Here is a 24,240-nt window from a genome sequence, read left to right as displayed (position 1 = left end):
CAGTGTTCACTACTACAAATACTCTGACTCCCCACCTTGACAGTGTTCACTATTACAACTACACTGACTCCCCACCTTGACAGTGTTCACTACTACAACTACACTGACTCCCCACCTTGAGAGTGTTAACTACTACAATTACACTGACTCCCAACCTTGAGAGTGTTCACTACTACAGCTACTCTGACTCCCCACATTGACAGTGTTCACTATTACAGCTACACTGGCTCAACACCTTGACAGTGTTCACTGCTACAGCTACTCTGACTCCCCACCTTGAGAGTGTTCACTATTACAGCTACACTGGCTCAACACCTTGACAGTGTTCACTGCTACAGCTACACTGACTCCCCACCTTGACAATGTTCACTACTACAGTTACACTGACTCACCACCTTGACAGTGTTCACTACTACAACTACACTGACTCATCACTTGACAGTGTTCACTACTACAGCTACACTGACTCCACACCTTGACAGTGTTCACTACTACACCTACACTGACTCACCACCTTGACAGTGTTCACTACTACAACTACACTGACTCCCCACCTTCAGAGTGTTCACTACTGCAACTACACTGACTCCCCATATTGACAGTGTTCACTACTACAATTACACTGACTCCCCACATTGACAGTGTTCACTGCTACAGCTACACTGACTCACCACCTTCAGAGTGTTCACTACTACAACTACACTGACTCCCCACCTTCAGAGTGTTCACTACTGCAACTACACTGACTCCCCATCATGACAGTGTTCACTGCTACAGCTACACTGACTCCCCACCTTGACAGTGTTCACTGCTACAGCTACAATGCATCCCTACCTTGAGAGTGTTCACTGCTACAGCTACACTGACTCTCCATCTTGACAGTGTTCACTGCTACAGCTACACTGACTGCTCACCATGACAGTGTTCACTGCTACAGCTACGCTGACTACTCACCTTGACAGTGTTCACTGCCACAACTGCACTGACTCCCCTCATTGACAGTGTTCAATGCTACACCTACACTGACTCCACACTTTGACAGTGTTCACTGCTACAACTACACTAACTCCTCACCTTGACAGTGTTCACTGCTATAGCTACACTGACTCCCCACCTTGACAGTGTTCACTGCTACAGCTACAATGAATCCCCACCTTGACAGTGTTCCCTGCTACAGCTACACTGACTCCCCATCTTGACAGTGTTCACTACTACAGCTACACTGACTCCTCACCTTGACAGTGTTCACTGCTACAGTTAAAATGAATCCCCACCTTGACAGTGTTCACTGCTACAGCTACAATGAATCCCCACCTTGACGGTGCTCACTGCTACAGCTACACTGACTTCCCATCTTGACAGTGTTCGCTACTAAAACTACACTGACTCCCCACCTTGACAGTGTTCACTGCTACAGCTACAATGACTCGTCCACTAGACAGTGTTCACTGCTACAGCTACACTAGCTCCCCACCTTGACAGTGTTCACTGCTACAGCTACATTGACTCCCCATCTTTACAGTGTTCACTGCTACAGTTACACTGACTCCTCACCTTGACAGTGTTCACTGCTTCAGCTACGCTGTCTCCCCACCTTGAGAGTGTTCACTACTACAACTACACTAACACACACACACACACACACACACACACACACACACACACACACACACACACACACACACACACACACACACACACACACACACACACACACACACACACACTCACACCCACACACACGCACACACGCATGTACAACAGGCCTAGTGTCTAACAGACTTGTGCATAGGACAAAATGGTAACTAACTGACTCCCAACCTTAACAGTGTTCACTGCTACAGCTACAATGAATCCCCACCTTGACAGTGTTCACTGCTACAGCTACACTGAATCCCAATCTTGAGAGTGTTCACTGCTACAGCTACACTGACTCCCCATCTTGACAGTGTTCACTGCAACAGCTACACTGACTCTTCACCTTGACAGTGTTCACTGCCACAACTACACTGGCTCCACACCTTGACAGTGTTCACTGCTACAACTACACTGACTCCCGTCCATCACAATGTTCACCAACACACCTACACTGACTCCCCACCTTGACAGAGTTCACTGCTACAGCTACACTGACTCCCCACCTTGAGAGTGTCCATTGCTACAGCTACACTGACTCACCACCTTGACAGTTTTCACTACAACCACGACAGTGACTCCACACCTTGACAGTGGTCACTGCCACAACTAAACTGACTCCCCAAAGCTACACTGACTCACCACCTTGACAGTGTTCACTGCTACAACTACACTGACTCACCACCTTGACAGTGTTCACTGCTACAACTACACTGACTCACCACCTTGACAGTGTTCACTGCTACAACTACACTGACTCACCACCTTGACAGTGTTCACTGCTACAACTACACTGACTCACCACCTTGACAGTGTTCACTGCTACAACTACACTGACTACACACCTTGACAGGGTTCACTTCTACATCTACACTGACTCCCCACCTTGACAGTGTTCACTTCTACATCTACACTGACTCCCCACCTTGACAATGTTCACTGCTACAGCTACACTGACTCTCCACCTTGCCAGCGTTCGCTTCTACATCTACAGTGGCTCCCCAACTTGACAGTGTTCAATGCTACAGCTACACTGACTCCCCACCATCACAATGTTCACCACTACATCTACACTGACTCCCCACCTTGAGAGTACTCACTGCTACAGCTACACTGACTCACAACCTTGACAGTGTTCACTACTACAACTACACTGACTCCCCACCTTGACAGTGTTCACTGTTACAGCTTTACTGACTCTCCACCTTGACAGTGTTCACTACTACATCTACACTGACTCACCACCCTGACAGTGTTCTCTACTACAACTAAACTGACTCCCCACCTTGACAGTGTTCACTGCTACATCTACACTCACTGACTCATCACCTTGATAGTGTGCACTACTACAATTACACTGACTCCCCTCCTTGACAGTGTTCACTGCTACAGCTACACTGACTCTCCACCTTGACAGTGTTCACTACTACAACTACACTGACTCACCACCTTGACAGAGATCACTAATACAACTACACTGGCTCCCCACCTTGACAGTGTTCACTGCTACAGCTACACTGACTCACCACCTTGACAGTGTTCACTACTATAACTACACTGAGTCCCCACCTTGACAGTGTTCACTACTACAGCTACACTGACTCGTCACCTTGACAGTGTTCACTGCTACAGCTACAATGAATCCCCACCTTGACAGTGTTCACTGCTAGAGCTACACTGACTTCCCACCTTGACAGTGTTCACTACTACAACTTCACTGACTCCATACCTTGACAGTGTTCACTGCTACAACTACACTAACTCCCGACATTGACAGTGTTCACTACAACAGCTACATTGAATCCCCACCTTGACAGTGTTCAATGCTACAGCTTCACTGACTCCTCACCTTGAGAGTGTTCCCTGCTACAGCTACACTGACTCTCCACCTTGACAGTGTTCACTTCTACATCTTCACTGACTACCCACCTTGACAATGTTCACTGCTACAGCTACACTAACTCCCAACCTTGCCAGTGCTCACTTCCACATCTACACTGGCTCCACACCTTGACAGTGTTCACTGCTACAGCTACACTGACTCCCGTCCATCACAATGTTCACCAACACACATACACTGACTCCCCACCTTGACAGAGTTCACTGCTACAGCTACACTGACTCCCCACCTTGAGAGTGTCCATTGCTACAGCTACACTGACTCACCACCTTGACAGTTTTCACTACAACAACTACATTGACTGCACACCTTGACAGTGTTCACTAAAACAACTAAACTGACTCCCCACCTTGACAGTGTTCACTGCTACAGCTACACTGACTCTCCACATTGACAGTGTTCACTATTACAATTACACTGACTGCCCACCTTGACAGCGTTCACTATTACTACACTGACTCCCCACCTTGAGAGTGTTCGCTACTACAGCTACACGGGCTCACTACTTTGACAGAGATCACTAATACAACTACACTGGCTCCCCACTTTGACAGTGTTCACTGCTACAGCTACACTGACTCACCACCTTGACAGTGTTCACTACTACAACTACACTGAGTCCCCACCTTGACAGTGTTCACTACTACAGCTACACTGACTCATCACCTTGACAGTGTTCACTGCTACAGCTACAATGAAACCCCACCTTGACAGTGTTCACTGCTACAGCTACACTGACTTCCCACCTTGACAGTGTTCACTGCTAAAACTACAATAACTCCCAACCTTGACAGTGTTCACTACAACAACTTCACTGACTCCATACCTTGACAGTGTTCACTGCTACAACTACACTAACTCCCCACATTGACAGTGTTCACTACAACAGCTACATTGAATCCCCACCTTGACAGTGTTCACTGCTACAGCTACACTGACTCCTCACCTTGAGAGTGTTCCCTGCTACAGCTACACTGACTCTCCACCTTGACAGTGTTCACTTCTACATCTACACTGGCTCCCCACCTTGACAATGTTCACTGCCACAGCTACACTAACTCCCAACCTTGCCAGTGCTCACTTCCACATCTACACTGGCTCCACACCTTGACAGTGTTCACTGCTACATGTACACTGACTCCCTACCTTGAGTGTGTCCATTGCTACAGCTACAATGACTCACCACCTTGACAGTTTTTACTACAACAACTACATTGACTCCACACCTTGATAGTGTTCACTAAAACAACTAAACTGACTCCCCACCTTGACAGTGTTCACTGCTACAGCTACACTGACTCTCCACATTGACAGTGTTCACTACTACAATTACACTGACTCCCCACCTTGACAGCGTTCACTATTACTACACTGACTCCCCACCTTGAGAGTGTTCGCTACTACAACTACACAGGCTCCCCACCTTGAAAGTGTTCACTACTACAGCTTCTGACACACCACATTGAGAGTGTTCACTGCTACAGCTACACTGACTCGCCACCTTGACAGTGTTCACTACTACAACTACACTGACTCACCACCTTGATAGTGTTCACTGCTAGAGTTACACTGACTCCCCACCTTGACAGTGTTCACTGCTACAACTACAAAGAATCCCCACGTTGACGGTGTTCACTAATACAACTACACTGACTCCCCACCTTGAGAGTGTTCACTGCTACAACCGCACTAACTCCACACCTTGACAGTGTTCACTGCAACAGCTACACTGACTCCCCACCTTGACAGTGTTCACTGCTACAGCTACACTGACTCCCCATCTTGACAGTGTTCACTGCTACAGCTACACTGACTCTCCACCTTCACAGTGTTCACTGCTACAACTACACTGACTACCCACCTTGACAGGTTTACTTCTACATCTACACTGAATCAGCACCTTGACAATGTTCACCTCAACAGCTACACTGTCTCCCAACCTTGGCAATGTTCACTGCTACAGCTACATTGATTTCCCACCTTGACAGTGTTCACTACTTCAATTACGCTGACTCCCCACCTTGACAGTGTTCAATAGTACAACTACACTGACTCCACACCTTGAGAGTGTTCACTGCTACAGCTACACTGACTCACCACCTTGACAGTGTTCACTACCACAACTACACTGACTCCCCAACTTGACAATGTTCACTACTACAGCTACACTGACTCACCACCTTGGGAATGTTCACTGCTACAGCTACACTGACTCCCCGCCTTGACAGTGTTCACTGCTACAAATACACTGACTACCCACCTTGACAGGGTTCACTTCTACATCTACACTGACTTCCCACCTTGACAGTTTTCACTTCTACATCTACACTTACTTCACACCTTGAAAATGTTCACTGCTACAGCAACACTGACTCCCCACCATCACAATGTTCACCACTACAGCTACACTGACTCCCCACTTTGGCAGTCTTTACTGTTACAGCTACACTGACTCACCATCTTGACAGTGTTCACTGCTACAGCTACACTGACTCACCACCTTGACAGTGTTCACTACTACAACTACACTGACTCCCCACCTTGACAGTGTTCACTACTACAACTACACTGACTCCCCACCTTGACAGTGTTCACTGCTACAGCTACACTGACTCCCCACCTTGACAGTGTTCACTACTACAACTACACTGACTCCCCACCTTGACAGTGTTCACTACTACAACTACATTGACTCCCCACCTTGTCAGTATTCACTACCGCAACTACACTGACTCCCCATCTAGACAGTGTTCACTGCTACAACTACACTGACTCACCACCTTGACAGTGTTCACTGCTACAACTACACTGACTCACCACCTTGACAGTGTTCACTGCTACAACTACACTGACTCACCACCTTGACAGTGTTCACTGCTACAACTACACTGACTCACCACCTTGACAGTGTTCACTACTACAACTACACTGACTCCCCACCTTGACAGTGTTCACTACTACAACTACACTGACTCCCCACCTTGACAGTGTTCACTACTACAACTACACTGACTCCAAACCTTGAGAGTGTTCACTACAACTACACTGACTCCCCACCTTCACAGTGTTCACTACTACAACTGCACTGACACACAACCTTGACAGTGTTCACTACTACAACTACACTCACTCCTCACCTTGACAGTGTTCACTACTACAGCTACACTGACTCCCCACCTTGACAGTGTTCACTACTTCAACTACACTGGCTCCCCACCCTGACAGTGTTCACTACTACACCTACACTGACTCCTCACCTTGATAGTGTTCATTACTACAGCTACACTGACTTCCCACCTAGACAGCGTTCACTGTTACAGCTACACTGACTCCCCACCTTGACAGTGTTCACTGCTACAGCTAGACTGACTCCACACCTTGACAGTGTTCACTGCAACAGGTACAATGCATCCCCACCTTGAGAGTGTTCACTGCTACAGCTACACTGACTCTACATCTTGACAGTGTTCACTGCTACAGCTACACTGACTCCTCACCTTGACAGTGTTCAATGCTACAGCTACGCTGACTACCCACCTTGACAGTGTTCACTGCCACAACTACACTGACTCCCCTCCTTGACAGTGTTCACTGCTACACCTTCACTGACTCCCCACCTTGACAGTGTTCACTGCTACAACTACACTAACTCCCCACCTTGACAGCGTTCACTGCTACAGCTACACTGACTCCCCACCTTGACAGTGTTCATTGCTACAGCTACAATGCATCCACAGCTTGAGAGTGTTCACTGCTACAGCTACACTGACTCTCCATCTTGACAGTGTTCACTGCAACAGCTACGCTGACTACCCACCTTGACAGTGTTCACTGCCACAGCTACACTGACTCTCCATCTTGACAGTGTTCACTGCTACAGCTACGCTGACTACCCACCTTGACAGTGTTCACTGCCACAGCTACACTGACTCCCCTCCTTGACAGTGTTCACTGCTACACCTACACTGACTCCCTACCTTGACAGTGTTCACTGCTACAACTACACTAACTCACCACCTTGACAGTGTTCACTGCTACAGCTACACTGACTCCCCACCTTGACAGTGTTCACTGCTACAGCTACACTGACTCCACATCTTGACAGTGTTCACTACTACAGCTACACTGACTCCTCTCCTTGACAGTGTTCACTTCTACAGTTAAAATGAATCCCCACCTTGACAGTGTTCACTGCTACAGCTACACTGACTCCCCACCTTGACAGTGTTCACTGCTACAGCTACACTGACTCCCCACCTTGACAGTGTTCACTACTACAACTACACTGACTCCCCACCTTGACAGTGTTCACTGCTACAGCTACACTGAATCTCCACCTTGACAGTGTTCACTGCTACAGCTACACTGACTCCCCACCTTGACAGTGTTCACTGCTACAGCTACACTGTCTCCCCATCTTGACAGTGTTCACTGCTACAGCTACACTGACTCCCCACCTTGTCAGTGTTCACTTTTACAGCTACACTGACTCACCACCTTGACAGTGTTCACTACTACAACTACACTGACTCCCTACCTTGGCAATATTCACTGCTACAGCTACACTGACTCCCCACCTTGACATTGTTCACTACCACAACTGCACTGACTCCCCACCTTGACAGTGGTCACTGCAACAGCTACACTGACTCACCACCTTGACAGTGTTCACTACTACAATTACACTGACTCCCCACCTTGACAGTGTTCACTACTACAACTACACTGACTCCACACCTTGAGAGTGTTCACTGCTACAGCTACACTGACTCACCACCTTGACAGTGTTCACTACCACAACTACACTGACTCCCCAACTTGACAGTGTTCACTACTATAGCTGCACTGACTCACCACCTTGAGAGTGTTCACTGCTACAGCTACAGTGACTCCCCACCTTGACAGTGTTCACTACAACAACTACACTGACTCCCCACCTTGACAGTGTTCACTGCTACAGCTACAATGAATCCCCACCTTGACAGTGTTCACTGCTACAGCTACACTGGCTCCCCATCTTGACAGTGTTCACTGTACCAGCTACACTGACTCCCCACCTTGACAGTGTTCACTACTACAACTACACTGACTTCCCACCTTGACAGTGTTCACTGCTAAAACTACACTGACTCCCCACCAGGACAGTGTTCACTACTACAACTAAACTAACTCAGCACCATGAGAGTGTTCAATGCTACAACTGCAGTAACTCCGCACTTTGACAGTGTTCATTGCAACAGCTACACTGAATACCCATCTTGACAGAGTTCACTGCCACAGCTACACTGAATCCCCACCTTGACAGAGTTCACTGCCACAGCTACACTGACTCCCCATCTTGAGAGTGTTCAAAGCTACAGCTACACTGACTACTCACCTTGAGAGTGTTCACTGCTACAGCTACACTGACTCTCCACCTTGACAGTGTTCACTCCTACAACTACACTGACTACCCACCTTGACAGGTTCACTTCTACATCTACTCTGACTCCCCACCTTGACAATGTCCACTTCTACATCTTCACTGGCTCCCCACCTTGACAGTGTTCACTGCTACAGCTACACTGACTCCCCACCTTGACAGTGTTTACTGCTACAGCTACACTGACTCGCCACCTTGACAGTGTTCTCTGCTACAGCTACACTGACTCACCACCTTGACAGTGTTCACTATTACAGCTACATTGACTCCACACCTTGACAGTGTTCACTACCACAACTACACTGACTCCCCATTTTGACAGTGTTCACTGCTACAGCTACACTGACTCACCACCTTGACAGTGTTCACTACTACAGCTACATTGACTCCACACCTTGACAGTGTTCACTACCACAACTACACTGACTCCCCATTTTGACAGTGTTCACTGCTACAGCTACACTGACTCACCACCTTGACAGTGTTCACTACTTCAACTACACTGACTCACCACCTTGACAGCGTTCACTACTACAACTACACTGACTCCTCACCTTGAGAGTGTTCACTGCTACAGCTACACTGATTCACCACCTTGACAGTGTTCACTACTACAGCTACACTGACTCCCCACCTTGACAGTGTTCACTACTACAACTACACTGACTCCCCACCTTGGCAGTGTTCACTACTACAGCTACACTGACTCCCCGCCTTGAGAGTGTTCACTACTCCAGCTACTCTGACTCCCCACCTTGACAGTGTTCACTGCTACAGCTACACTGACTCACCACCTTGACAGTGTTCACTGCAAAATCTGCACTGACTCCCCACCTTGACAGTGTTCACTGCTACATCTACACTGACTCACCACCTTGACAGTGTTCACTGCTACAACTACACTGACTCACCACCTTGACAGTGTTCACTGCTACAACTACACTGACTCACCACCTTGACAGTGTTCACTGCTACAACTACACTGACTCACCACCTTGACAGTGTTCACTGCTACAACTACACTGACTCACCACCTTGACAGTGCTCACTGCTACAGTGACTCCCCACCTTCACTACTACATCTACACTGACTCACCACCTTGACAGTGTTCACTGCTACAACTACACTGACTCACCACCTTGACAGTGTTCACTGCTACATCTACACTGACTCCTCACCTTGACAATGTTCACTGCTACAGCAACACTGACTCCCCACCTTGCCAGTGTTCACTTCTACATCTGTCCTGGCTCCCAACCTTGACAGAGTTCACTGCCACAGCTTCACTGCCTCTTCACCATAACAATGTTCACCACTACAGCTACACTGACTGCTCACCTTGACAGTGTTTACTGATACAGCTACAATGATTCCGCACCTTGGCAGTGTTCACTGCTGAAACTGCAATGACTCCCCACCTTGACAGTGTTCACTACTACAACTACACTGACTCCCCACCTTGAGAGTGTTCACTGCTACAACTGCACTAACTCCACACCTTGACAGTGTTCACTGCAACAGCTACACTTAATTCCAACCTTGACAGTGTTCACTGTTACAGCTACACTGACTCCCCATCTTGACAGTGTTCGCTGCTACAGCTACACTGGCTCTCCACCTTCACAGTGTTCACTGCTACAACTACACTGACTACCCACCTTGACAGGTTTACTTCTACATCTACACTGACTCCCCACCTTGACAATGTTCACTGCTACAGCAACACTGACTCCCCACCTTGCCAGTGTTCACTTCTACATCTATCCTGGCTCCCCACCTTGACAGTGTTCTCTGTTACAGCTACACTGACTCCGCACCATCACAATGTTCACCACAACAGCTACACTGACTCCCCACCTTGACAGTGTTCACTGCTACACCTACACTGACTCACCACCTTGACAGTGTTCACTACTACAACTACACTGACTCCTCACCTTGACAGTGTTCACTACTACAGCAACTCTGACTCCCCACCTTGACAGTGTTCACTGCTACAACTACACTGACCCCCCACCTTGACAGTGTTCACTAGTACAGCTTCACTGTCTCCAGACCTTGACAGTTTTCACTACTACAATTACACTGACTCCCCACCTTGACAGTGTTCACTACTTCAGCTACACTGGCTCACCACCTTGACAGTGTTCACTGCTACAGCTACACTGACTCCCAACCTTGACAGTATTAACTACAAAAATTGCACTGACTCCCCACCTTGACAGTGTTCACTGCTACAGCTACACTGACTCACAACCTTAACAGTGTTCACTACTACAACTACACTGACTCCCCACCTTGGCAATGTTCACTGCTACAGCTACACTGACTCCCCACCTTGACAGTGTTCACTACCACAACTACACTGACTCCCCACCTTGACAGTGTTCACTGCTACAGCTACACTGACTCACCACCTTGACAGTGTTCACTACTACAATTACACTGACTCCCCACCTTGACAGTGTTCACTACTACAACTACACTGACTCCACACCTTGAGAGTGTTCACTGCTACAACTACACTGACTCACCACCTTGACAGTGTTCACTGCTACAACTACACTGACTCACCACCTTGACAGTGTTCACTGCTACAACTACACTGACTCACCACCTTGAGAGTGTTCACTGCTACAACTACACTGACTCACCACCTTGACAGTGTTCACTACTACAACTACACTGACTCCCCACCTTGACAGTGTTCACTGCTCCAGCTACAATGAATCCCTACCTTGACAGTGTTCACTGCTACAGCTACACTGGCTCCCCATCTTGACAGTGTTCAATGTACCAGCTACACTGACTGCTCACCTTGACAGTGTTTACTGCTACAGCTACACTGACTCCCCACTTTGACAGTGTTCACTGCTAAAACTACAATGACTCCCCATCTTGACAGTGTTCACTGCTCCAGCTACAATGAATCCCTATCTTGACAGTGTTCACTGCTACAGCTACACTGACTCCTCACTTTGACAGTGTCCTCTACTACAACTACACTGACTCACCACCTTGAGAGTGTTCACTGCTAAAACTGCACTAACTCCCCACTTTGACAGTGTTCACTGCAACAGCTACACTGAATCCCCACCTTGACAGTGTTCACTGCTACAGCTACACTGGATCCCCACCTTGACAGTTTTCACTGCCACAGTTACACTGACTCCCCATCTTGACAGTGTTCACTGCTACAGCTACACTGACTCCTCACCTTGAGAGTGTTCACTTCTTCAGCTACACTGATTCTCGAACTTGACAGTGTTCACTGCTACAGTTACACTGACTCCACACCATCAAAATGTTCACCACTACGGCTACACTGACTCCCCACCTTGAGAGTGTTTACTGCTACAGCTACACTGACCCATCACCTTGACAGTGTTCACTGCTACAGCTACACTGACTCACCACCTTGACAGAGTTCACTACTACTGCTACATTGACTCCACACCTTGACAGTGTTCACAAACACAACTACACTGACTCCATACCTTGACAGTGTTCACTGCTACAGCTACACTGACTCACCCCCCTTGACAGTGCTCGCTTTTACAATTACACTGACTCCTCACTTTGACAGCGTTCACTATTACAACTACACTGACTCCCCACCTTGACAGTGTTCACTGCTGCAGCTACACTGGCTCAACATCTTGACAGTGTTCACTTCTACAACTACACTGACTCACCACCTTGACAGCGTTCACTACTACAATTACACTGACTCCTCACCTTGAGAGTGTTCACTGCTACAGCTACACTGATTCACCACCTTGACAGTGTGCACTACTACAATTACACTGACTCCTCACCTTGACAGTGTTCAATGCTACAGCTACACTGTCTCACCACCTTGACAGTGTTCACTACTACAACTACACTGACTCCTCACCTTGACAGTGTTCACTACTACAGCTACACTGACTCCCCACCTTGACAGTGTTCACTACTACAACTACACTGACTCCCCACCTTGGCAGTGTTCACTACTACAGCTACTCTGACTTTCCACCTTGACAGTGTTCACTACAACAACTACACTGACTCCACACCTTGACAGGGTTCACTATTACAAGTACACTGACTCCCCACTTTGACAGTGTTCACTACTACAGCTACTCTGACTCCCCACCTTGACAGTGTTCACTTCTACAGCTACTCTGACTTCCCACCTTGACATTGTTCACTACTACAATTACATTGACTCCCCACCTTGACAGTGTTCACTGCTACAGCTACACTAACTCACCACCTTGACAGTGTTCACTGCTGCAACTGCACTAACTCCCCAGCTTGACAGTGTTCATTGCAACATTTTCTCTGACTCCCCACCTTGACATTGTTCACTGTTACAGCTACAATGAATCCCCACCTTGACAGTGTTCACTGCTACAGCTACACTGACTCCCCATCTTGACAGTGTTCACTGCTACAGCTACACTGACTCCCCATCTTGACAGCGTTCACTACTACAACTACACTACACTACAACTAAGTCACAGTGTTAGTCTTGACTAAGTTACAGTGTTAGTCTTGACTTAGTCACAGACTTTCTTCAGTAAAGCTTTTGAGGCTGTTGACCACAATAAAGAATTTGATATTATTTACTTAGATTTTAGTAAGGCTTTTGATAGAGTTCCGCACCATAGACTGTTAAAGAAAGTGGCAGCCCATGGCATTGGGGGAAAAGTGCTCTCGTGGATCGAGTCATGGCTCACTGACAGGAAGCAGAGAGTGTCCATAAATGGGGTTAAATCCGAGTGGGGATCTGTAACAAGTGGCGTTCCACAGGGATCAGTCTTGGGCCCGTTGTTGTTTATAATATATATCAATGATCTTGATGAGGGAATTACTAGTGATATGAGCAAATTCGCCGATGACACAAAGATAGGTAGGATAATTGATTCAAACGTAGATGTTAGGGAACTTCAGGAGGATTTAAACAAACTCTATTCTTGGTCAGAAAAGTGGCAGATGCAGTTCAATGTAGATAAGTGCAAGGTTCTGAAGCTTGGGAGTGCCCATAACCCTAGTACTTATAAATTAAAGTGTTGGTCTTGACTAAGTCACAGTGTTAGTCTTGACTAAGTCACAGTGTTAGTCTTGACTAAGTCACAGTGTTAGTCTTGACTAAGTCACAGTCTCAGTCTTGATTAAGTCACTGTGTTAGTATTGACTAAGTCACAGTGTTAGACTTGACTAAGTCAGTGTTAGTCTTGACTAAGTCACAGTGTTAGTCTTGACTAAGTGACAGTGTTGGTCTTGACTAAGTCACAGTGTTAGTCTTGACTAAGTCACAGTGTTAGTCTTGACTAAGTCACAGTGTTAGTCTTGACTAAGTCACAGTGTTAGTCTTGACTAAGTCACAGTGTTGGTCTTGACTAAGTCAGTGTTAGTGTTGACTAAGTCACAGTGTTAGTCTTGACTAAGTCACAGTGTTAGTCTTGACTAAGTGACAGTGTTGGTATTGACTAAGTGACAGTGTTAGTCTTGACTAAGTCACAGTGTTAGTCTTGACTAAGTCACAGTGTTAGTCTTGACTAAGTCACTGTGTTAGTCTTGACTAAGTCACAGTGTTAGTCTTGACTAAGTCAGTGTTAGTCTTGACTAAGTCACAGTGTTAGTCTTGACTAAGTCACAGAGTTAGTCTTGACTAAGTGACAGTGTTGGTCTTGACTAAGTCACAGTGTTAGTCTTGACTAAGTCACAGTGTTAGTCTTGACTAAGTCACAGTGTTAGTCTTGACTAAGTCACAGTGTTAGTCTTGACTAAGTCACAGTGTTAGTCTTGACTAAGTCACAGTGTTAGTCTTGACTAAGTCACAGTGTTAGTCTTGACTAAGTCACAGTGTTAGTCTTGACTAAGTCACAGTGTTAGTCTTGACTAAGTCACAGTGTTAGTCTTGACTAAGTCACAGTGTTAGTCTTGACTAAGTCACAGTGTTAGTCTTGACTAAGTCACAGTGTTAGTCTTGACTAAGTCAGAGTGTTAGTCTTGACTAAGTCACAGTGTTGGTCTTGACTAAGTCACAGTGTTAGTCTTGACTAAGTCACAGTGTTAGTCTTGAGTAAGTCACAGTGTTGGTCTTGACTAAGTCACAGTGTTAGTCTTGACTAAGTCTTGACTAAGTCACAGTGTTAGTGACTAAGTCAGTGTTCTTGACTAATTAGTGTTAGTCTTGACTAACAGTGTTAGTCTTGACTAAGTCACAGTGTTAGTCTTGACTAAGTCACAGTGTTAGTCTTGACTAAGTCACAGTGTTAGTCTTGACTAAGTCACAGTGTTAGTCTTGACTAAGTCACAGTGTTAGTCTTGACTAAGTCACAGTGTTAGTCTTGACTAAGTCACAGTGTTAGTCTTGACTAAGTCACAGTGTTAGTCTTGACTAAGTCACAGTGTTGGTCTTGACTAAGTCACAGTGTTAGTCTTGACTAAGTCACAGTGTTAGTCTTGAGTAAGTCACAGTGTTGGTCTTGACTAAGTCACAGTGTTAGTCTTGACTAAGTCAGTGTTAGTGTTGACTAAGTCACAGTGTTAGTCTTGACTAAGTCAGTGTTAGACTTGACTAATTCACAGTGTTAGTCTTGACTAAGTCAGTGTTAGTGTTCACTAAGTCACAGTGTTAGTCTTGACTAAGTCACAGTGTTGGTCTTGACCAACACAGTGTTAGTGTTAGTGTTGACTAAGTCACAGTGTTAGTCTTGACTAAGTCACAGTGTTAGTCTTGACTAAGTCACAGTGTTGGTCTTGACTAAGTCAGTGTTAGTGTTGACTAAGTCACAGTGTTAGTCTTGACTAAGTCACAGTGTTGGTCTTGACTAAGTCACAGTGTTAGTCTTGACTAAGTCGGTGTTAGACTTGACTAAGTCACAGTGTTAGTCTTGACTAAGTCAGTGTTAGTTTTGACTAAGTCACTGTGTTGGTCTTGACTAAGTCACAGTGTTAGTCTTGACTAAGTCAGTGTTAGTCTTGACTAAGTCGCAGTGTTAGTCTTGACTAAGTCACAGTGTTAGTCTTGACTAAGTCACAGAGTTAGTCTTGACTAAGTGACAGTGTTGGTCTTGACTAAGTCACAGTGTTAGTCTTGACTATGTCGCAGTGTTAGTCTTGACTAAGTCAGTGTTACTCTTGACTAAGTCACTGTGTTAGTCTTGACTAAGTCACAGTGTTAGTCTTGACTAAGTCAGTGTTAGTCTTGACTAAGTCACAGTGTTAGTCTTGACTAAGTCACAGAGTTAGTCTTGACTAAGTCACAGTGTTAGTCTTGACTAAGTCACAGTGTTAGTCTTGACTAAGTCACAGTGTTAGTCTTGACTAAGTCACAGTGTTAGTCTTGACTAAGTCACAGTGTTAGTCTTGACTAAGTCACAGTGTTAGTCTTGACTAAGTCACAGTGTTAGTCTTGACTAAGTCACAGTGTTAGTCTTGACTAAGTCACAGTGTTAGTCTTGACTAAGTCACAGTGTTAGTCTTGACTAAGTCACAGTGTTAGTCTTGACTAAGTCACAGTGTTAGTCTTGACTAAGTCACAGTGTTAGTCTTGACTAAGTCACAGTGTTAGTCTTGACTAAGTCACAGTGTTAGTCTTGACTAAGTCACAGTGTTAGTCTTGACTAAGTCACAGTGTTAGTCTTGACTAAGTCACAGTGTTAGTCTTGACTAAGTCACAGTGTTAGTCTTGACTAAGTCACAGTGTTAGTCTTGACTAAGTCACAGTTAGTCTTGACTAAGTCTTGACTAAGTCACAGTGTTAGTCTTGACTAAGTCACAGTGTTAGTCTTGACTAAGTCACAGTGTTAGTCTTGACTAAGTCACAGTGTTAGTCTTGACTAAGTCACAGTGTTAGTCTTGACTAAGTCACAGTGTTAGTCTTGACTAAGTCACAGTGTTAGTCTTGACTAAGTCACAGTGTTAGTCTTGACTAAGTCACAGTGTTGGTCTTGACTAAGTCACAGTGTTAGTCTTGACTAAGTCACAGTGTTAATCATGACTAAGTCACAGTGTTAGTCTTGACTAAGTCACAGTCTTAGTCTTGATTAAGTCACAGTGTTAGTCTTGACTAAGTCACAGTGTTAGTCTTGACTAAGTCAGTGTTAGTCTTGACTAAGTCAGTGTTAGTCTTTACTAAGTCACAGAGTTAGTCTTGACTAAGTCACAGTGTTAGTCTTGACTAATTCACAGTGTTAGTCTTGACTAAGTCACAGTGTTAGTCTTGACTAAGTCACAGTGTTAGTCTTGACTAAGTCACAGTGTTAGTCTTGACTAAGTCACAGTGTTAGTCTTGACTAAGTCACAGTGTTAGTCTTGACTAAGTCACAGTCTTAGTCTTGATTAAGTCACTGTGTTAGTCTTGACTAAGTCACAGTGTTAGTCTTGACTAAGTCAGTGTTAGTCTTGACTAAGTCACAGTGTTAGTCTTGACTAAGTCACAGTGTTAGTCTTGACTAAGTCACAGTGTTAGTCTTGACTAAGTCACAGTGTTAGTCTTGACTAAGTCACAGTGTTAGTCTTGACTAAGTCACAGTGTTAGTCTTGACTAAGTCACAGTGTTAGTCTTGACTAAGTCACAGTGTTAGTCTTGACTAAGTCACAGTGTTAGTCTTGACTAAGTCACAGTGTTAGTCTTGACTAAGTCACAGTGTTAGTCTTGACTAAGTCACAGTGTTAGTCTTGACTAAGTCACAGTGTTAGTCTTGACTAAGTCACAGTGTTAGTCTTGACTAAGTCACAGTGTTAGTCTTGACTAAGTCACAGTGTTAGTCTTGACTAAGTCACAGTGTTAGTCTTGACTAAGTCACAGTGTTAGTCTTGACTAAGTCACAGTGTTAGTCTTGACTAAGTCACAGTGTTAGTCTTGACTAAGTCACAGTGTTAGTCTTGACTAAGTCACAGTGTTAGTCTTGACTAAGTCACAGTGTTAGTCTTGACTAAGTCACAGTGTTAGTCTTGACTAAGTCTTGACTAAGTCACAGTGTTAGTTTTGACTAAGTCACAGTGTTAGTCTTGACTAAGTCACAGTGTTAGTCTTGACTAAGTCACAGTGTTAGTCTTGACTAAGTCACAGTGTTAGTCTTGACTAAGTCACAGTGTTAGTCTTGACTAAGTCACAGTGTTAGTCTTGACTAAGTCACAGTGTTAGTCTTGACTAAGTCACAGTGTTAGTCTTGACTAAGTCACAGTGTTAGTCTTGACTAAGTCACAGTGTTAGTCTTGACTAAGTCTTGACTAAGTGTGTTAGTCTTGACTAAGTCACAGTGTTGGTCTTGACTAAGTCACAGTGTTAGTCTTGACTAAGTCACAGTGTTAGTCTTGAGTAAGTCACAGTGTTAGTCTTGACTAAGTCTAGTCTTGACTAAGTCACAGTGTTAGTCTTGACTATGTCGCAGTGTTAGTCTTGACTATGTCAGTGTTAGTCTTGACTAAGTCACAGTGTTAGTCTTGACTAAGTCACAGTGTTAGTCTTGACTAAGTCACAGTGTTAGTCTTGACTAAGTCACAGTGTCTTGACTAAGTCTTGACTAAGTCACAGTGTTAGTCTTGACTAAGTCACAGTGTTAGTCTTGACTAAGTCACAGTGTTAGTCTTGACTAAGTCACAGTGTTAGTCTTGACTAAGTCACAGTGTTAGTCTTGACTAAGTCACAGTGTTAGTCTTGACTAAGTCACAGTGTTAGTCTTGACTAAGTCACAGTGTTAGTCTTGACTAAGTCACAGTGTTAGTCTTGACTAAGTCACAGTGTTAGTCTTGACTAAGTCACAGTGTTAGTCTTGACTAAGTCACAGTGTTAGTCTTGACTAAGTCACAGTGTTAGTCTTGACTAAGTCAGTGTTAGTCTTGACTAAGTCACAGTGTTAGTCTTGACTAAGTCACAGTGTTAGTCTTGACTAAGTCACAGTGTTAGTCTTGACTAAGTCACAGTGTTAGTCTTGACTAAGTCACAGTGTTAGTCTTGACTAAGTCACAGTGTTAGTCTTGACTAAGTCACAGTGTTAGTCTTGACTAAGTCACAGTGTTAGTCTTGACTAAGTCACAGTGTTAGTCTTGACTAAGTCACAGTGTTAGTCTTGACTAAGTCAGTGTTAGACTTGACTAAGTTACAGTGTTAGTCTTGACTAAGTCAGTGTTAGTGTTCACTAAGTCACAGTGTTAGTCTTGACCAACACAGTGTTAGTGTTAGTGTTGACTAAGTCTCAGTGTTAGTCTTGACTAAGTCACAGTGTTAGTGTTGACTAAGTCACAGTGTTAGTCTTGACTAAGTCAGTGTTAGACTTGACTAATTCACAGTGTTAGTCTTGACTAAGTCAGTGTTAGACTTGACTAAGTCACAGTGTTAGTCTTGACTAAGTCACAGTGTTAGTCTTGACTAAGTCACAGTGTTAGTCTTGACTAAGTCACAGTGTTAGTCTTGACTAAGTCACAGTGTTAGTCTTGACTAAGTCACAGTGTTAGTCTTGACTAAGTCACAGTGTTAGTCTTGACTAAGTCACAGTGTTAGTCTTGACTAAGTCACAGTGTTAGTCTTGACTAAGTCACAGTGTTAGTCTTGACTAAGTCACAGTGTTAGTCTTGACTAAGTCACAGTGTTAGTCTTGACTAAGTCAGTGTTAGTGTTGACTAAGTCAGTGTTAGTGTTGACTAAGTCACAGTGTTAGTCTTTAAGTCAGTCTTGACTAAGTCAGTGACTAAGTCACAGTGTTAGTCTTGACTAAGTCGGTGTTAGACTTGACTAAGTCACAGTGTTAGTCTTGACTAAGTCAGTGTTAGTCTTGACTAAGTCAGTGTTAGTTTTGACTAAGTCACTGTGTTGGTCTTGACTAAGTCACAGTGTTAGTCTTGACTAAGTCAGTGTTAGACTTGACTAAGTCACAGTGTTAGTCTTGACTAAGTCACAGTGTTAGTCTTGACTAAGTCACAGTGTTAGTCTTGACTAAGTCACAGTGTTAGTCTTGACTAAGTCACAGTGTTAGTCTTGACTAAGTCACAGTGTTAGTCTTGACTAAGTCACAGTGTTAGTCTTGACTAAGTCACAGTGTTAGTCTTGACTAAGTCACAGTGTTAGTCTTGACTAAGTCACAGTGTTAGTCTTGACTAAGTCACAGTGTTAGTCTTGACTAAGTCACAGTGTTAGTCTTGACTAAGTCACAGTGTTAGTCTTGACTAAGTCACAGTGTTAGTCTTGACTAAGTCACAGTGTTAGTCTTGACTAAGTCACAGTGTTAGTCTTGACTAAGTCACAGTGTTAGTCTTGACTAAGTCACAGTGTTAGTCTTGACTAGGTCACAGTCTTGACTAAGTAAACCATACGGGTTAGTCATTGGACTAGTGGCTAGCGCACAGTGTTAGTCTTGACTAAGTCACAGTGTTAGATTTCTTAAGTCAAGTCAGAGTGTTAGTCTTGACTAAGTCACAGTGTTAGTCTTGACTAAGTCAGAGTGTTAGTCTTGACTAGGTCACAGTGTTAGTCTTGACTAGGTCACAGTGTTAGTCTTGACTAGGTCACAGTGTTAGTCTTGAGGTTATCGTGGTGGGTAATTTACACATAAATTAGTGAGCATAATAACTGTTATCACCTACACTTGCAGTTATGTGTACCTAACAAAAAAATTAAAGGGGTGGAAGGGTAAGCCAGCGGAAGGCATCGGTCAGACAACCAAAACCTCCAGCTGTGGGGCCATCAAATAACTAAGACCAGCGTCAGGGAACACTTATGTTTCCTGACGATACTTACCTAACCTAACCTGCACCTAAATAACCTTACGTACCTAATTACATTGTCTCCAACAGCACATAGTTAAGATATTTACCTGAGTTGAAATTCTAAACACAATTTTTCTGGGTCTTCCTGGTTAATAATCTACACATATATTGCTATGTATCTATGTATAATAATCTATGTATCTTTGTATAATAATCTATGTATCTGTGTATAATAATCTATGTATCTGTGTATAATAATCTATGTATCTTTGTATAATAATCTATGTATCTGTGTATAATAATCTATGTATAATAATCTATGTATCTATGTATAATAATCTATGTATCTGTGTATAATAATCTATGTATCTATGTATAATAATCTATGTATCTGTGTATAATAATCTATGTATCTATGTATAATAATCTATGTATCTATGTATAATAATCTATGTATCTATGTATAATAATCTATGTATCTGTGTATAATAATCTATGTATCTATGTATCTATGTATAATAATCTACACATATGCTGCTATGTATCTATGTATAATAATCTACACATATGCTAATCTATGTATCTATGTATAATAATCTACACATATGCTGCTATGTATCTATGTATAATAATCTACACATATGCTCTATGTATCTATGTATAATAATACATATGCCTATGTATAATAATCTACACATATGCTGCTATGTATCTATGTATAATAATCTACACATATGCTGCTATGTATCTATGTATAATAATCTACACATATGCTGCTATGTATCTATGTATAATAATCTACACATATGCTGCTATGTATCTATGTATAATAATCTACACATATGCTGCTATGTATCTATGTATAATAATCTATGTATTTCTGTGTCTGTGGAAATATTTCTGGACAGTTCCCTTAAAAATAAGAATGTTGTATGTGAGGATTTTACCTTCTTGTGCGATGGTGACTGCCAGCAGGACCAGGAGCTGTACTGTGTACATGGCTTAACTTCCACGTGATCCTCACTTCCACGGGATCACTACCACGGGATCCTCAGTAACTTCCACGGGATCCTCACTACCACGGGATCCTCACGAACTTCCACGGGATCCTCAGTAACTTCCACTGGATCCTCAGTAACTTCCACTGGATCCTCACTACCACGGGATCCTCACTACCACGGGATCCTCACTAACTTCCACGGGATCCTCAGTAACTTCCACGGGATCCTCACTACCACGGGATCCTCACGAACTTCCACGGGATCCTCAGTAACTTCCACGGGATCCTCAGTAACTTCCACGGGATCCTCAGTAACTTCCACGGGATCCTCACTACCACGGGATCCTCACTACCACGGGATCCTCACTAACTTCCACGGGATCCTCAGTAACTTCCACTGGATCCTCACTACCACGGGATCCTCACTACCACGGGATCCTCACTAACTTCCACGGGATCCTCAGTAACTTCCACTGGATCCTCACTACCACGGGATCCTCACTAACTTCCACTCGCTTTAATCCTTATATAACTAGTTAGCGGGAGTTAGGTATCGTTGTACACAAGAGAATGTACTGAGACGTACATCCCTCCCATGAGAGACGGAGGGGATATAGAGAGGATACCTGGTATACTCCTCCCTCTACAAGAGTCTGACTCACACTGAGGTTGGTATAGACTGTGCAAGATTATTTGGTACTTGGTATCGACGGTGGGACGTGTGGGAGGAGTCTGGACGCTGCAGGCGGGGCTACGGCTCCACCTGTCAAAGAGACGCACGTTACAGTACAGTACAGTGTTCAGAACGTTGACGTTACTGGCCACACTCCAGCGAACTGGTGACCTGCTTTACGATATTTCGTTATTTTTAGCGAACTGGTGACCTGCTTTACGATATTTCGTTATTTTTTCTATAGTATCGTGAGGTATTGTAGACATTAGTTGTATTATTAACTTGGAACCTAATGCAAATAAGTTCGTGACTGTTTTGGGGTTATCGTAGGTAATTTACACGTATGTTCTGGCTGGAGGATGTGCCAGGGTCAACGCCCCCACTGCCCATACGTTGACCAGCTCTCCTGGTGGATCAGGGCCTGATCAACCAGGTTGTGGTTGATCAGGTATGATCATTGTAATCGCCTAAATATGTGCACCCGTACACAACTAGTCAACATAGCTACCACAACATAGCTATGCATCACCTTCGCAACACCAGACAACATCAACTAACATCCTTCTCCATCGGGGCCAGGAGCTAAGACTCGACCCCTGGAAACCACAAAGAGGCGAGTACTTCATCCTGACATCATCACCACCCAACATAACAACACATTAAGCTTACAGTATCACATAACATCACGACACATCGTCACACCGACACCACATCCCCTCACTTGTGATGTGTTTACAGTCAGCGGGGCAAAGGTGAACCAACAGTCGGCCAGCACCTGCTAAACTAACTCAAAGCTTCTCTCTCTCAAGCTTTTATGGTTATCACCAACACCATCACTAAGACCAGTGTTAGGCCTAAGACCAGGGTTAGGCCTAAGACCAGTTTAATGACTAAGATTAGTAGCATGACTAAGGCAAGTGCCATGAATAAGGCCAGTGCCATGACTAAGGCCAGAGTCATGACTAAGACCAGTGTCATAACTAAGACCAGTGTCATAACAAAGACCAGTGTCATAACTAAGACCAGTTTCATAACTGAGACCAGTGTCATAACTAAGACCAGTGTCATAACTAAGACCAGTGTCACAACTAAGACTAGTGTCATAACTAAGACTAGTGTCATAACTAAGACCAGTGTCATAACTAAGACTAGTGTCATAACTAAGACCAGTTTCATAACTGAGACCAGTGTCATAACTAAGACCAGTGTCATAACTAAGACCAGTGTCATAACTAAGACTAGTGTCATAACTAAGACCAGTGTCATAACTAAGACCAGTGTCATAACTAAGACCAGTGTCATAACTAAGACCAGTGTCATAACTAAGACCAGTGTCATAACTAAGACCAGTGTCATAACTAAGACCAGTGTCATAACTAAGACCAGTGTCATAACTAAGACCAGTGTCATAACTAAGACCAGTGTCATAACTAAGACCAGTGTCATAACTAAGACCAGTGTCATAACTAAGACCAGTGTCATAACTAAGACTAGTTTCATAACTAAGACCAGTGTAACTAAGACCAGTGTCATAACTAAGACTAGTGTCATAACTAAGACCAGTGTCATAACTAAGACCAGTCATAACTAACCAGTGACATAACTAAGACCAGTGTCATAACTAAGACCAGTGTCATAACTAAGACCAGTGTCATAACTAAGACCAGTGTCATAACTAAGACCAGTGTCATAACTAAGACAAGTGTCATAACTAAGACCAGTGTCATAACTAAGACCAGTGTCATAACTAAGACCAGTGTCATAACTAAGACCAGTGTCATAACTAAGACCAGTGTCATAACTAAGACCAGTGTCATAACTAAGACCAGTGTCATAACTAAAACTAGTGTCATAACTAAGACCAGTGTCATAACTAAGACCAGTGTCATAACTAAGACTAGTGTCA

At 44.2% G+C, this 24,240-nt stretch overlaps 1 protein-coding gene across 1 annotated transcript in view; it reads right to left on the bottom strand.

Annotated features, from left to right (window-relative positions):
- LOC128705161 (roundabout homolog 2) overlaps positions 1-22,375 on the bottom strand; it is a 41,899-nt gene extending 19,524 nt beyond the window's left edge. Inside the window, exon 1 of the mRNA XM_070094619.1 lies at positions 21,609-22,375. Coding sequence (XP_069950720.1) covers positions 21,609-21,660 — 52 coding nt within the window. The 5' untranslated portion in view covers positions 21,661-22,375. The remainder of the gene's footprint in view (positions 1-21,608) is intronic.
- Between the last annotated feature and the right edge of the window lie 1,865 nt (positions 22,376-24,240).

Source organism: Cherax quadricarinatus, chromosome 46 (assembly GCF_038502225.1).
Source record: "Cherax quadricarinatus isolate ZL_2023a chromosome 46, ASM3850222v1, whole genome shotgun sequence".
NCBI lineage: Eukaryota > Metazoa > Arthropoda > Malacostraca > Decapoda > Parastacidae > Cherax > Cherax quadricarinatus.
The sequence above is the reverse complement of the archived record's forward strand: the minus strand, read 5'-3'. Positions and strand labels throughout refer to the sequence as shown.